The sequence below is a fragment of the Corvus moneduloides genome, chromosome 1, assembly GCF_009650955.1.
Source record: "Corvus moneduloides isolate bCorMon1 chromosome 1, bCorMon1.pri, whole genome shotgun sequence".
Classification (NCBI taxonomy): Eukaryota; Metazoa; Chordata; class Aves; order Passeriformes; family Corvidae; genus Corvus; species Corvus moneduloides.
The window spans coordinates 128,918,005-128,934,965 of NC_045476.1; the positions used below are offsets into that span (position 1 = coordinate 128,918,005).

General features: G+C 36.9%; 1 protein-coding gene across 2 annotated transcripts in view; it reads left to right on the forward strand.

Moving 5' to 3' along the window:
• The window catches only part of PREX2 (phosphatidylinositol-3,4,5-trisphosphate dependent Rac exchange factor 2), a 171,273-nt gene that overhangs the window by 114,026 nt on the left and 40,286 nt on the right, over positions 1 to 16,961 (forward strand). For both annotated transcript variants that reach the window (XM_032127109.1, XM_032127117.1), the window contains exons 32-36: positions 2,548 to 2,589; positions 5,155 to 5,372; positions 8,013 to 8,115; positions 9,645 to 9,788; positions 13,812 to 13,926. In XM_032127109.1, the coding sequence (XP_031983000.1) occupies positions 2,548 to 2,589; positions 5,155 to 5,372; positions 8,013 to 8,115; positions 9,645 to 9,788; positions 13,812 to 13,926 (622 nt within the window). The remainder of the gene's footprint in view (positions 1 to 2,547; positions 2,590 to 5,154; positions 5,373 to 8,012; positions 8,116 to 9,644; positions 9,789 to 13,811; positions 13,927 to 16,961) is intronic.

Genomic DNA, 16,961 nt, shown 5'->3' on the forward strand with positions numbered 1-16,961 from the left:
AAACACAAAAAAAACCCCAGAAAAAAACATAACCAAACCTTCCTTGACAGTAAAATTGAAATATAGCCAGAGATTGCTTTGTCTCATTTCATTTGCCTTACCAGATCATTAAAGAAAAATTTTCAATGGTTATGGTAAAGGGCAGCCCTAGAAGGCTAATCTAGTTGCTAGAATTGAAATTTTCTGAAGTAGTATGCAGGTTCTAGGAGGATTTATCTGGAGCTAAGTAATTAAGAAAAGAATGAAGTTACTTCTTGGATTGACTGGGCCTAATAAATTGTTAACCCAGTAAAGCTAAAGATAAGTTGCTGGCACAGGCAGATCTTTGAAGGTGAAGTACCTGATTTTGGTGGAGAGGGCAGTAGTCAGGGCAGGAGTTGGACAGCCACCAAATAGAGGAAGAATAATGTAGGTACGTGGTTGTGAATCTGTGTGGGATATATAACATGAGAATCAGAAAGCACAGGAGGAAAAGACTGTGGAGCAGGAACCAGAAAAATGAACGAGATGGATGGAAAGAAAGGGACTCAACAATAGAAGGGCGTAAACAAAGAGATTGAGACATTTCTGTCGTTGCTTTTTCCCAAAGGAAAAATAGGTAAGATTTTTGATCAAAAGAAGAGATGTTGTGGAGAAAGCCAGATTTCTAGCCAGCTAGTCATGTAACTACATGAGGAACTGCAGTTGTTCTTCTAGCACTGTAATTTTAAGTTTAAACAGGACATACGATGCAATTGAGAAAGTTCGCATGTATTTTAATTTAAATTAGGAGTGAGGTCTGAAGGAGCCTTTCAGTTACTGAAGGTATAAAAAAAGTATGTCAATTTAAATCATAAACCATGCAGTGCAAAACCTCAGTCTTTTTGAAATATTTTCAGATGTGAAAAACAAAACAAAAATCTAGCCTTTCATGACAAATATCAGAATAGCAGAATAACGTGTTTTTTTTTAATAAAGTACAAAAGAATGTTTAAAAATAAAAGAACCTGAAAGCATCTTGCATTACAAATCAGAATCTAAGAGAAATTGCTAGGGAATTATTCTTTTCCATACAACATGTAGCAAGAAGGAGTGAGAACTTCCATAGCATTTTTTATTTGTTGAAAAGCAAGTGATTGACATCCAAGGTTCACATCTAACCCCAGGTAAGTAGACAAATAATCTAAAAACAGTCTTTTGCCTGTGGGTATATTTTGAAGCAGAAAATACTTATAGCAGTGATAAAAGAGAGTTGCAGTGTCCTGTGATTTCCCCATAAGCAGGAAATCATTATTTATAGATACCTCAAATTCTTTTAAATTCAGAGATCCAACAAATCGTACGTAAAACAAGCTGCAAGTAATAGCCTCGTTGTATCTAAGTTATTCAGAGAAAAGCTGCGTTTCCCTACACTGTATTTTCACTTACCAAGTTATGTTTGGGCTCCAAGATGCCAAGTTACTAATCTCTCTAAGTTGTTGTGGTTTTTTTTTCAAAAGACAGAAGGCTAAGGCAAAGACCTAGCACCAGGAATTTTCAGGAATAATTAGTAATTTAAAATGTCTGGGTGTTTGTATTTGAGACAATGTGGCAGTAGCAGTGTAGGGGGAAACACATCAAATTATCATATTGTTCATATAGCCAATTTCAGCTCTGCTTGGGCACTGAGCAGGGCTTTGAATAGGACTGCAGAGAAACTTGGGGGTGTGAAAGAAGGTTTGGAAAGATGTGAAGGCATGTGGAGTAGTGTTGTGTTCCTCTAGGCAGTACCTGTAGGACAACTGATGTGCTAAATATTTGGCACTCTCTAAGGTTATGGGAGATTTTTAACCTGCAGTGCCTGCAGCACTGGTTAACACGTTTAAATTTGTGCTCTGGTACATAAAGTGCATTTCCTTCAGCCTGCCTTGCAGCCTTTGGAAAGCAGCCACCTCCAAGAAAAACATAAAAGGTAGGGGGGGGAAGTGTAAAGAGATACAAACCCGCATGCTTGCCAGTGTAAATTAAGATTTAAAAAAAAAATTCGTACTTTTTTACTTCATAGATTGTTAAATGAAAATAAATTTTTGAAGCAAAATAAAACCCTGAAGGCTGGGAGTAAAGTGAAAATGTTGTTGTGTTTTGCCTAAATACTTTGGCCTACATTAAAATGAGGATAATTTGAGATTTTTCGGTATGAACAAAAGAGTACAAGAAACGTAGAAGAAAGAATTGGGGTAGTGTGGGAATCAATGAAAGCTGGTCTTGTTTTTCAAAGTTTTGAGACTGGAATTCTTGCTCTGACCAGCTGGTACACAGGTACTCTGAGATAGTAGTTGCCTTTTCATGTGTCTTTTTCAGTGATGGTGCTTTTGATTATTATCAATTTTTATCAAGTTGTATGTACAACTAAAGTTGAAGTTGAGACTTGTTTTGTAGGTATGAGTTGAGTTGTTTTGTAGGTATGAATCAGGACTGCCTACAAGAAGTTGGAGTTAAGCTGGTATAAAATGAGAAACTGCAAATGCATTATGTTGATGAAAACACTTTTAACCATGACCTCAAAATGTTTTCTTCTTTTTCTTTAAGAGGTGAAGGCACGAATACTCTTGGCACTTCTAGAATATACAGGTAATTTTGCTTGCTTTGGGAGGGAGAGAACTGAATGTGGATGGTTTAAGATCATTTTTGCTTTTGAACAGAAATACTGTGTTTACATTAAGGAGAAAAACTTCAGATATGGTAAAACCTGATAATCCGCAACTTCATCCCACTGTTTATAGTAAGGATTCCTGAAGAACACAATTCCAGATATTTTTAACAAACACTGCACTTTTTTTTTTTTTTTCTTTCTTAATGCAAAATACCTTAGCTGGTCATTTACTCTAGATCTTGGCAGATGAAGTAAGTACTAAAGACTCAGCTTTTGCACAGTGTCTCAGCTGCCTTTCTTCTTTGGGCGTTTTCTTATTTGCTGTTTTTCTTTTTATTCCCATCTGCTTCCAGATTTGTGTTGCTATTTTAACCCATGTGTTTCCGTTATCTCTTTTTAGAGAATATTTAAATTCCTCCTTTCTGGAAGGACTCTGATTTTTCTCTGTATTCTACTATCATGCCATATAGCATACAGCTTCAAAGGCATGAAATAGGGGCATGTGTCTGCGAAATAAATGTCAGTGAATCGGTATCTAAGAAATAGTATCTATGGCACAAGTTTCCCTACAGTTTGTATGTGTTCAAGTAGGCAGCTCATTATTTTAACAATCTTGCAGCACTACATGAATGCATTATTTCATTATTTTTGTTATGACACACAAGAACAATTTTATAAAGGGGAATATAACCTTTCTTTTGTCAGATTTCTTCAAAATATTAGAAAAGTTTTTGGTAATTCCTCAGTTATCCTAAAATAAGGAATGAGTTGAGAAAATATCCTAGACTTGATTTTTTAGAAGCAGTTTTCCCTATTTATGTTGTTTTGTAAGTTGGTATATTCTCTAGTTTATTTTGTATAAAAATATTTTTGTAAATGGACCCCAAAGTGCTCTTGTATTCAGTATCTGATGTTCAAGTAGTATTAAATGAGATTTAGAAATGTGTTTAAGACAATAGAGGGCTGCTTCAGAAGCAGGAAATACAGAGGAAGTCAGCTGCTGTTAGAGAGAAAGAGATAAAGTTCAGCAAAGTGAGGAAACAATGTGCGTTGGGCTTAAATCCTGAGCACTGCTGTAACACTGGAAAGTTTTTGACCATGGAGAAGCCAGTGGGATTTTTGAAGCTGGAGATGCGTGTAGTTTTTAGAGATGAAAATTCTGTCTGTACTGGATTTGCACAACTTCAAAAAGACAGAGAGGTTGATTTGAATAGTCCAAAAAAAAAAAAAAAAACCCACGTTGAGTCACAGTGCATAAATAATAGTGATTTGACCATTTATGGAAAATATTCCCAAGGTTCTGAGAAACTGGCAAATAGAATAGATATGATAGCAAAAGAGTGTTCACTATTATCAATAGCTGAGGAGAAGACTGAAGAAGATCTCAGAGGAAAATAGACAGAATGAGGTTACTTTGAGAAATATTTGGAGTCCAAAAAAGCACATTTTAAAATTTGGTAATAACTTTGTGAGTACCGAATAATTTCTGCTGACATATCCAGTCATCAGAATTCTTGTCAGCTCCATAGAAAAGTTGGAAAAAGACCTAAGCCTCTTAGAGGCAGAGGAATCTAGTAGCAAAGACAAATATTTTAGGCTTTGGAAAGACCTCTGTATCACCTGATCTGCTTCTCTTGCTCTGAAAAAGATTAAGTCTACCTGTACCATTGTGACTGATGTTTGCTTAACAGCTTATAATGATAAAATTAGTTGAAGACCTTTAGAAAAGAGAAGAAGGAAGCACTGAATATTTATTGTCACAGTTTTGTTCTTTTTTGAGAATATGTTTCCCTTTCTAATTCTTTTGACCTTTAGCTAATCTAATGCTTGTGCCCTTCAGAATAAAATGGCAGGTTAGCTAGTCCCTAATTTAAATGAGCTGCTAATGTTCCATAGCCATCTACCTACAGACCAGTTGTGGACTTTCCTGACACCATAAATCTCTGCTGTTTCCTGGATATGTGATGCTGTTCTGTACTTATTTTATAGATTCATATTCATATATATTTTATTTGGATTGTGTTCTGGGAGCAATATTGTGCTTTCCAGCAGTCTTCATCTGCCCTCCCCAGCTGGTAGCTGTGGAGTCGACCAGATGATGCAGTCATGTTAAGAGCTTCTGACTATCCTTGCTTTCTAGTGGAAGGTAAATTTTGTGGGCCCAGCTTGCTCTCACATTGCAGCAAAGAGATCTGACTCTCATCCATTGTCCTGTGACATCAAAAGTACATAGAATTTCTGGCATGTACATTAAAATCTATGAGAGAAATGTACATTGTTTATGAAGAAATACTTTAAATTCCAGATTTTAATTATGTATAAATATGTAATTTTAGTATTAGAACATAATATTTTAAAGAGGAAAATGCCAGATTTGGTGGAGTACTGTCAACTAGGGATAACATTAGACTGTAAACTTTTAATCTGCTTGACATTAAAATGACGTGGGTTTTAGACAAAGAAAAAAATTCCAGACTAATTTCTTTGCTGTTAACTAATCTGCTTAATTTTGCTTTTTCTCTTTTGGCTTTTGCACATCACAGATAGCGAGATACAACTGAGGCGAGACATGGTCTTCTGTCAGAGCCTGGTGGCCACAGTCTGCGCGTTTTCAGAGCAGCTAATGGTGGCTTTAAATCAGATGTTTGACAACAACAAAGAGTATGAAATGGAGACTCTGGAGGCCAGCAGAAGGTGGTTGGAGCAGATAGCCAGTGCGGGTCTTCTTCTTCATTTCCAGTCCCTGCTCTCTCCAAACCTGGTAAGACTCCTCATGTGTCATGCCTGGTCGCAGCCACTTTTCATTCCCTGAACCAGGGATGTGATTAAACAGTCTTAGATGTAAATCTGATTTCCTGTGACCTTTGCGCTTAGCTTGGTACTTAGTTACCTGCTGTTTGGAAAAGGTGCAATTCAGATAATTACAGGTTTGGGAAATGCTTGGTTATGATTTGGGAAATATGTTGTCCGTAAAGTATTCTGTTGGCTTGGAGTTAGCAGATAGTGAGTTTAGCCTTGACTCCCCATTGCTATTGTAGCTGTTCCCGGGGATTGAATATAGTATTAGGTGATAAGTAGAGCTTCATTTTGCAATAAGCAACAATACACGATAAGTAAAACACCTGGTTTAGTTAATTTTATCACCCTTCCCCCTAAAAAACTATAGGTCTGTAGTAGTTGAAGGAATAAACATGCTGGTCTGTTTTGCTCCTGTCATATGGAAAATCCTTGTAGCCTTTCAGAGTAATTGGAAATCGCCTGTTTCTTCACAAGGCTTTGGCAAAGAGCCATGGCTTAAGAAACAATTAAAAATGGGACATGGCTTTGTAGTCCCTTAATCCTCAGTTATCCAAAGTGCTTCTTTAGCTATTTAAGATGCTTCTCACACTAGACTGGTTCCTGCTGACCAGAGGAACCGTTAAACAGTCTGCATAGCCTGCTCCATGACAGTCTTTACCTCTGGAGCTGTTCAGTAAAAATAAAACTCCATGTAAATAACAGATGATGTTCTTAGTATCAGAGGTGTTCTTTCCTCTCCTTGTCTGTCTCAGCAGCAAGTTGCTGACAAGTTGACATAAGAAACTTTAGAAGCAGAAGAAACCAATAAAAAGAAATGTATTTCTAAATTACAATCATAAAGTCTTAGTCTGTGCTCTTGCTGGAGAGCACTGCCTTAAGCCAGCGTGACCAACTACCTCACAGGCAGTTGAGGTACATGGGTTTGCATGGGCCTGTCAGGACAGTGTGTGCAGCTTACAAACAGATAAAATCAGGGCCTCAGAGAAACAGGGGAACTCTTTATCCACACGAGGAGCATGTGAAGAAGGCACTATCCAGGAAGCTTGGACTCAGTCTTAATGCTTTTTGACAATGTGTAGCACCAACATGTTTGGGTGGTGCAATACTTAGAGTACAAGAGTTAATTCCATTGGTGCCTGCCTTATGTTTTTCCATGTGCTTTGTGGTCATGTTATCACAAAGCAACTGTTGTCTTTACAGCACTGAATAATTATATATTTTCTTTCAAGATTGTAGTGATTTCCTTTGTAGTGAAAATGTGTGCTACGTACCTATTTCCACATTATCAGATATCAGCAGTATGCGTTGTCCAATTGAAAATAAAGTTCAGTCTTTTCTGTCTAAAAGTTCTTAACCAAGGGAAACGTATTTAAAGGCAGCTTTTTCAATACCTTCTCAGCACTATTTGGCTTACAAATGATCCATGTTATTTTAAACAAGGATATTTGAAGGAAGTTACACTCATTATGGCCAGAGTTCAGTAAAGAATGAGCAGTTGTGCAAGGGTTTCCCACGCTGCTCTATGGTATTCAGACTATTCTGCTGACAAAATCACTCTGTCCATAGACTTTATGGATTGAACCAGGAGACAAGATATTTCTAGCAGATTTGCTTTTTCATAAGTACAAGGGGGGAGGCTATTTCACCATATAGATCAGGGAAAATCATGGGTTTTTTTTGTTCTGTTCTATCATTCTGTGAAGTATAATTTATGGTCAATTTATGGGCAGCTCTTTATTATTCTTTGCCATCCTACTGTTTCAGTTCTTAGAGGGGGGAAAAATACATGGCTCAGATTTCCTTTTGGCTCTTGCTAATCTAAAGTGCCAGGCGAGGGCTTTGTAAAGAATAGAATTACTTTAAGTGATTATTGATTTTGGCTGTAATTGCTCTGCATATCTAACTCAACCATAATTTTAGATTACTATTTTCCTTTTTAAAGATTCACTTAAGTGTCTTGAGAAATCCTGGATCTCTTCAACTATCTCTTTAGCTCAGGGGCACGCAAAGTGAGCTGTAGGTGAAAATCAGACTATTGGCACATCTATGTACTTGATTTGTGTCTAGAGTTTCGTAGTTGAAGGTGCAAGTCACCCTGAGCTGTACTTTCTCTGAGCTTCTGGTTCAATTATTGGTGCTTAGAGTGGACACAATAAATTGTTATATGTTGCTCGTAAGTGAAGTCCTAAAGTTATGGAATTTTTAGAAGAAAATTGCTAAAAAGAAGAATATAGTTTTCACATTTCCCTTCTGTTGCTTTATGAGCTAGACAAGGTGCTAAACTCTGGTGTCTTACAGAATAATGACAGAATTATTTGATTAAAAGACATGAGAAATAATGGTAGCTATAAATTACCTGTTAATTTACTGTGTGAAGTGATAACATGAATTTTGATAATCTTTAACTAGTAATGAAAGGGAAAGTGCCAATAGAAATGAAGATATTTACCTCATCTAGGAGTTAAATAGGTTATGCACTGCAGCAGTGAAATGTTGTGCAACATTCTGTAGTTAATTTTATGTCCTGCTCTCTTGTATTATTTCTGGTAGGGAAAACATCTGGCTGAAATGACCTTTCCAATTTTTATTTTGCCTTTTTTAGGCTGATGAGCAAGCTATGCTAGAAGATACATTGGTTGCATTGTTTGACTTGGAAAAAGTTACTTTCTATTTCAGACAATCAGAGCCAGAACCACTAGTTGCAAGTGAGTAATTAATATCTGGGCTTTACTGGTTTTGTAACATTTTTTATTCCTAGAACATCACCTCCCACAGGGAAATCTTGCATAATTTGGAATTATGGAGACTAAGTTAATGTATAGCTCTCCTGATATTCTTAGATGTCCTAAAATACAGGTATCACTGGTGACAATGCAGGATCATTATCTGACAATGTCGGTAACCTTGGGGGCAAAATTGTTTGCTTAGCTGAACTTTCCATTGGGAGTATGTGACTGCATCAGGAAAGTCCCTGAAAGACCCAGCTGTTATTGAAGAAACGTGTAAAAATAGCTTGAAGGTCTTGGTAGAGAAATGCACCGATATGAGATGGAGAAGCATAAACCCCATTTCATTTTGTCGTGTGAAAAATAAATAACTCTTTGAAGAGTTCGTTGAAAGGGCATGGCAGATGCTATGAGGATGGCTTTAAAGTGGGCAAGAAGCTTGCTCTGAGACCTGCTGCTGCAGATCGTCAGGGTCCTGAACCCTTCTTCCCAAAACTCGCCCAACTCAGCAAGAAAGGACTGTCTTTGTGGTCTGCTGTTCATACCCTTTGCTCATTTTCAGCCATTCCTTTATTAATATGTGTTCAGCCAGTAGATATTTTCCTGAAGTGAACTTTGTTTAGTGAGCAAAAAGGCCTCATTTTTTTCCTGTCTCGTAAGTCCCCTGGGAAGGGAGGAAAGCATGTCTGCTTCACATCAAGCCCTTCTGAAACAATTCCTTTGCTGGATTAAGACCACACGGGAGACAACTTCTGCAATAACCAAAACCAGAAGACACAAAGCTACTCCACAAAGCTGCCTGTGCTTGGGAGAATTCAGTAGCACAGGGCTGATAGGTAGGATTTAGCTTGTGTAAGGCTGTAGTTATTTTGGTTTGGTTCAAGTAAGGCCCCTGCTCAGAGTGTTTTAAAAAGAAGCCCTGCTACACTGGGTAACACCATGGAAATGCAGTTACAGGAGGGCCTCCTAATGGGGAGTTAATGCTGTACCTATGTCATGAACTGTTCATATTGCAGGAGCTTTCAACTGAGGTGTCTGTGCTAATACACAGGAAGTCCGCGTGTTCAAGGATTGTAATGAATTCTGCATTTTCTTTTGGTTTAAATGCTGCCACCACAGTCACTGACGATGCTTACAGTAGTCAAGAACTAGAAAATTATTTTTTCAGTTATGATTCTGCATAATTAATAAGAGAAAAGAAGTCTTTTTCTTATTACCATAAGTAGTGAAAAATGTTCCTTTGGAATCTTTACCATTTAGGTACAATGTAATTTATGCAGACAGTAAAAACCCCTATGTAATAATAATACTAATGCAAGTCACTGTGTCTTGTTGTTACTGTTTTCAACTTGGAGACTTATCTGTGGAAACAATGTGTAATGAAAAATACTGAATAGTGTGTCTGCAGTGATTGTTTTATCTAACTGCATGAATTTTGGGTGCAAGAGTTTCTGGAAAAGAACGTGTTGTTGTTTACAATCAAATTGTAACACTGACTGTATTTTTAGATTTACCAATCACATACCAAGCAGAAGGAAGCCGGCAAACACTGAAGGTTTACTTCTACCTTGATGGCTACCATTTTGAACAGCTTCCACAAAGGCTGAAGAATGGAGGAGGATTTAAAATCCATCCAGTACTTTTTTCACAAGGTAACTTGAGGCTAAATTCCCCCTGCTCTGCTTTTTTCACATCATAGCTAACTCCCTTTAAACTCCTACTTATTTACTCTGATTTAAATAGTCTGTAGCTTTAAGGGTACAATGCCTATATTTAAGTATTGTTTAATGTGGGCATTTATTGAGAACTTTGAATTAAAATGTAAATTGAAGAAATTATGATGTCTCTAATAAAAAATAGAGGCATGGGTATAAATTTCTAAGTTTATGCCAGTTACAGGATTCCAACAGCAAAGAGTGAATCTTCATTTTTGTTCTTTTTAGACATTAATGGACAATAGTCAGACCATGCAATTTGCCCTTAATAGCATTTTGCTTTTCAAATGCTATCGTAATCGTTTCTCATTACTTCATATTTGAGGACTAAATTGTTATCCCCCTGAGAATCCTGTCTCTTGAAAATGTTATGAAGAGTTAAATAACATTTTCAGACTTATGTGGTTATTGCTCTGCAAACATTACAAAGTGAGGAACGGTGGCGCTGATGCTCAGACTGTTCATGAATTACAGGCAGTCTGCATTAGCTGCAGTGTCATTACAGTCATCAGGAGCGTGATGAAATGGTGAATGTGAGCTGCTGATTGCCTTGAGCCGCCTTTGATTTCACAGGGAGCTGAAAATACTCCATACCTTGTGAAAGGCTTCCAGGGTCTGTGTGGAATAGGCAGAAGCCAGGCATACAAATGAAGTTTTAGAGGGGAGCTTGGTCTTTGATAGACCAGGAGAATGTAAAAGGAAATAGGGCACAGAAACATAAATAAATAGCTGAACTTACTATAAAGGTAAAGCACACAATTTTTATAAAAAATAAGGTCCTTGAAGTCTGATTTTTAAGCAAACTAATAAAGACTTCAGAGGATTTCTTTTGAACAGATTGATTTGAGTCATAGGGAAAAATGAGAACACTAAGCAGGAGGCATGTTTCAGTACAATAGACAAAAGAAGCGCTTGAGAGAGAACAGAAAGTACCTTGGTTCAGCTGAATTCCTGGAAATACTATTTTTTTGAGATTGAGGAGGGCATTTGGTGTGCTACGGGATTTATTTTGGAAAATTTTTTCCACTTCTGTTTCCAAAAGTCCAAAATATTTGATTCTTAAGATAAGCATCTTTGTAGTCAGCTGAAGGAAAAGGGCAAGGATCCATTCAAGCATTTACATCCGCTTAATATTTTTCAGTAGAATGGAAACTTTCTTCTTTCTTTATCTTATCAAATTTCTTCAATTTTCAAGGATCGTCCTCTAAAATAGTCCATTGGACTCCAAGAATAAGAAGTCCTGGATAAGAATTTAAATCCTAGTGTTTAAATCATTATTTTAAGGGGTTTTTACCTCATTAATGAGTGGATTGGGATTCTACTTTTTACTTCTTTCCAGTGAGGTTTGGCTGAGCTGCCATCAAACTAACTCAGTAGATTCCCATCTGTAACTGAAATTTATTAGCTACGAATGTAGAAATCTTATTTAAGTTTCTCCATGAAGTGAATTTTTGCTCCCGAATCTAAGCATAGGTAAATTGTTTCCTGCCTAAAATACAATGGCTTATGATATTTTCAAATGGAACATTTAGAAAATCACAGTTTTGGAATACTTTGTCAAGGCATGGGTCAGTGCACATCAGTCTGTTTATCTCTGTGTTTCTCTATTCTGAGTGGCATAGCTCCATGCCTAAAATTGTAAGTATACATGTTTACAGGATTGGCACTAAAATTTTTTTGAAGTTTTTTTGTTGTTTGCCCAGGCTACATTATCTATCCCTCCATTTGTGAAAACCAGTTTTGTTCAACCACATACCCAAGTGTGTATGCATTCAAAAGGAAGCTGGTTTGCAGGACTGTGGCTGAGGATGTTAAGATACTGCTATTGGCATTTAGATTTCTCTATCTCCGACATTAGGCTTAAGATCTCGGCCATGAATTTAATGACACTATTTAAAATTAAAATTCTATTTTTTAAAAATTGCTACTTAGTATCTTAATTATGTATGTTTTAAAATTTTTTTTAGTTTTTCATAGAGTCTTAGAATAATTCCAATTGGGGGGGACCTCAGGAGATCTCTATTCCAACTTCCCACTCCTAGCAGCAACATCTGTGACATGAAATCAGGTTGCTTGGGTGTCTAAAAAGTAGGACCTTGCAAGCACCCAGGGACAGAAACTGTGCAACCTCTTGGGTAGCCTGTTACTCTGTTTAACTGCCCTAAAGGTGAAAAAGGAAAAAGTTTTTCTTTCTTTTGAGATGAAACGTGTCTTGTTTCAATTTATGTTGGTAGTCTTGTTATGCCAGCTTGTACTGTTGTGAAGAGCCTGGCTCTTTATGTGGCCCTGCACTTGGGTGTATCCACTGCTTGTCCCAGTTTGGTATTAGCTGAAAACCTGTCTTACCTCCTGCATATTAGTGATAAACACACTGAACAGTAGAGATGCCTGTGATGCTCTGCTTGTAGTGGGCCCCTGGGCAAACCATGTCCATTAGCTACTACCATTTGAGTCTACCCTCTCTTCCAGGTTGCTTTCCCAATCAGTTATTCTATGTCTTCAGACCATAATATCCTATCTTGGATCAAAGAATACCATAGAAGACATGTTTGTAAGGAAAGCTTCCTTACAAAAGAACTTTCTAATATATTGGGTAGAAAAATGTTAAACCCTTCAGAGAGGACAGGGACAAAGCACACAGCATGCGAGTCCCTGCCTGCACCTGTGAGCATGGCCCCACAGAGGCAGAACTGCGTGCTCCTCCCAGTCCTCACAGATGACCGAGTTTCCTGGTTGGATACTCTAATTGGATAAAACCAACTTCATGCCAGCAGAATAAACAGTAGGGATTATCAATTCTGTTTGTGTTAACATGCTGTTGTGAATGGAGTTCAGTGGATATTTTTGTCTGAGCTTTCTTGTGTGACTTAGAACCAAAGAAGAATTAATTCTGACTGTTGAAACTTAATATTTTTCACACAGAAGTAGAAGTACAAACTGTGAAAGCACAGAAGGGGAGTGCAATTTGCATGTTCTTTCACAATGGATGAATTATTTATTAACTGGTCATATTAAGCAGTACAAGCAGAATTAATATTCTGTGTGCAGCTGAAGCTGTAAGGCGGCAGCATGTTTCCATGAAAACTCTGCTTATGGCTTGCATTTTCTGATGGGGTGATGAATTCTTAGAATGTGTTTGGATTACTAAAGTGGCAGTGTTCCTAATTGTAAAGTCTTTCTTGCTTCTCCACAAAAAATCTTATTTCACCAAAAATTGGGGTTTATGTTATAATGTGGTTGACCTCTTAATGTGAAGATCTTTATATTTCCAGTCCAAATTTTCATAAGAATCCCTTAAGTTTTTGTTTGGTTTCTGAGTTCTTGTAGCAATATTCATCCTTGGTTTGGTGAAATGAATACAGCAAAGGTGGACACACCACAGACAAGTATTTGACTTCACTTACCTGATCCTTGAAAAGGAACTTCTAGGTCATTTTCAGAGATCCAGTGAAATTTGCTTTACTTGATGTAGAAGAAGGTACTCACATTATCAGTGGGTATAACTAGAGGAAAATCTAAGTAAGGTGCTCCACATCTCCCAAAATGAGGCTTCTTGAAAAGTTATTAGGTTTCCCTCTGTGAAAGTAGCTGTTACATTGATCCTTTATTTCCTCTACCCCAGCTCATTCTACTGTTTTCTTCCAGGATATATCAGAATTAAAACCCACATTTGCATTCACAAGGCAGGAATACTTTAATTAGAGAAAAGGAACTCACATTAGTTCTCTCCTTTATATTTTCCACAGGGCAAGAAATAAAATTTTTCTTGTAAATGAAATCTTAAAGAGAGATCTGTACGAATTTGATGACATATGGAAACAGCTCAGCAATTCACAGTAGGGTCACGGCCTCAAGGTTAAAGAGTAATTCATTTGTGTGTGAACAAAACTACAAAGAAGGCAATTACTAAATGTTTAATACTGATCTTTCTCTTTTCCATTCTCCTTTCTCTTTTCACAGCATTGGAGAGCATGGAAGGATATTATTACAGAGACAGTGTCTCAGTGGAAGAATTTCAAGCTCAGATTAATGCTGCCTCACTAGAAAAGGTCAAGCAGTATAACCAGAAACTACGGTGGGTAATAAACCAACATTCCTGAAATTAGCTTACCAAGTTCTGCTTTTCAATTCAGTTTCTGTGACACATCTTTAAACTGAAATGTGTTATATGGTGGTTTGATTTTGGTTCATGATTGAATAAGGTCCAAGATTCATAATTCTGACTTTTCTGATTTCTAAACTGTTAAGTTACTTTTTAGGAAATTGTTTTCTCCTGAAAGCTTTAGCTGTAATTGCCTCCAGGTTGTTGTACTAACGCATAGAAAAAAGGGAATCTCTACTTGATCACAGGAGGAGTATCAGAATTGCTACACATTATGATCTGATTTTACAGACCATATTTACCTAATTTCTACAGAATAGAACTTGAAAAATAATGTTCTTTTCCAGCTCTTTCACCCCACACCCCACCATACTAATGGGAATACAAACATATTTGGATACCTGCATCAGCATTGGCTATGGATTACAGAGTGCATACTTGCCAGTATATGTAGAAATTACGCAGCTGTGTATTTTGTTAAATATTTCATTAAGGAGTTGCACATAAAGACAGAATTTCTATTACACAAAATAATCTATTAGTTATGAAGTAAAGTAAGGAAAACGGGTACATAGATCACTCTTGTGTCTTACTGTGTCTGTGAAAAACACCTGTTTGAGTATTCTTACTTGCCACGTGAGTTGAAGAGTGCAAAGGACTGTGGTAAAATCACATGTATTCACTTCTAAAATTCTTTAATCAGATGGAAATGCTATCATTTCACTAGAAGGATTAGGCAGTTTATAAAAGCAGCAGAGAACAGGAGTTAAAAAAACTCAAGGACAGTGGAACAGGAGTTAAGAAAACTCAAGGAAAGTGGGGAAGGGGGAAGAAGATAAATGAGGGTCTTACTGCAACTCCTTCACCTGTTGGTCCTCTTTCTGGAAGATTTTCTTCATGGATCTTGCAAAACTATTTCTCTAATTTGTTATTTAAGGAGTGGGATTTCTAGATTCTGTTTTAATCTAAGTATTGCTATAGCAAAAGTGATTTTAAAGCCAATTTTATTAAGTGAATATGATATATTTAATTTTTTTGTGTGACATCTCAGTGCGCTTGTATGTCAATGACAAATGTATTTATTTAGTCTGTTTTCCACCTTCTTACATTTGCACTTCTTACTTGGGGAAAAAAGTGCCTCCTGAGTATTTACGTGACAAGGCTTATGTTGTAAATCAGTTTTACAGGGAACTTTGGTCATGCCAGTATTTGGCCTAGATGAAGTCAGGTAATGTCAGAAAGAGATTCTATCAGTTAGACCAGGCAAGACTTTTTGTGTTGTTTTTTTCCTATGAATAGGACCAATTTAACCTCCCATGAAAATCCTTAAAATAAATTCTTCCTGACTCTATGCTCTAGTGTTCCTTGATCTTGCTTACCTCATGTGTTAGGTCCTCCATTCATTCTGTAGCTATAATGAGGGGCATTCCTCTTTACAGTGTTGTGACTCACAGCTCTGTTGAGTTGCTAAGCTCCAGCCTAGTTTTGCAAGAAGTTACTATGAAAAAGTTATCATTAACAAAAACTACCATGGGTATCTCTGGCAAGTCAGAAGAACAGGAAAAATTCTATTGTTTTTTTCAGCTCTCTAATGTCTGACTAGAACATTCAGTAATTTATTTGTTTGCTTTCTGGTGAACTTTACCCATTTCTTAAGTGCAGCAAAAACAGCTTCGGGAAATAACTGACAAAATGTGAAGGGGAAAAACAGAAAAGCAGATGCTTCATTCTTGTTCTGCTGTTTGCTAGCCTGTGTAGGTGTTTGGCCAGGAGTATCTAATGAAGTAACTACAGCAGCAAAAGATACTAACATTTGGGTAATTGCTCTAAAGAAGAACAAAAAAATTATATGAATATTCCCTGGAAACATACTCAAGTGCAATATTACTAAAATGCTTCACGTGGAAGAAATCCTCTGTGCAGCACCTCTTAATCAGTAATAAAAAAAGTCATTTGAGACAAAACCCCTAAGCCATTCTTTCTCCATAGAAAAGGGACATGTTCCTTGCTTGTGAGATTACCATCTGATGACCATTTTATAATCTCTCCATCACAACAGCAGCCAAAACCAAATAGGATCAGCAGCTATGGAAAAAATAGTGAGAGAAGAGGATGGGGACTATGGGAATGAAGTGACACTGCAGCCCAAAGCATCCATTGATGAGAACTCAGGAAACAATTTCATCTTCTCTCACTCCTGATGCATTGAGTTAATAATGCTCCTATAATAATGTGAAATAGAAGAGACCCCTTGGTTGTGTATGGTCCCATTTACAAACAGAGTTGTTGGCCTAGCTTGGTGTGTACCCAAGCAGAAGAGTAAATTAAAAAAATGAGTACTACCTTTGCTCAGCTACCTCTTAATTTCTTGTAATAAAGTCTTGTTAAAGTTTGAGTACATATAATATTTTTGGGTGGCGAATCTCATCCTGATGTGTGGTTTAAAAGAATTAATTTGCAGACTATTTATTTGAATGAATTAGAAGATATATTAGGAAATTTTTTGTGGATTTCAGGAAGGATAGCTATAAGTCAAGAAGATGTACCTTTGCTTTTATTGCAGACCTTGAACCTTTGATTTTATTGCAGAGGTCATTCATAATTACGGAACTCTGACCAGCTTTTCCACAGTATCAGAACTGATGCAATAAATCCAGGTGCAAAACTGTCCTTGAGACTGATTTCAGCATCATAAGATCTTCTGTCATTCATGGTTCTTGCTTTGGGGCTTTTGCAAATACTATCTCAGCTATGAAATAGTCATTGATAAAATTATCATTTTTATGAGAATGCATGAAAGTTGAAAATTGGTTATAGAATTTCATGCTTATGTGGAATGGAGGAAATGTCCCTCCATCCTCTGTAATGGACTTAACCCTAGCTATTTGAATCTTATTAGTAATGTAAGGGAACTTTTATTCTAAGATCAGCTCGAGTTCTACAATTCCTGAGGCAACATCATTTACAACAGCAGTATGTAGGAAGTGAGTTATTGAAATAAATATGTT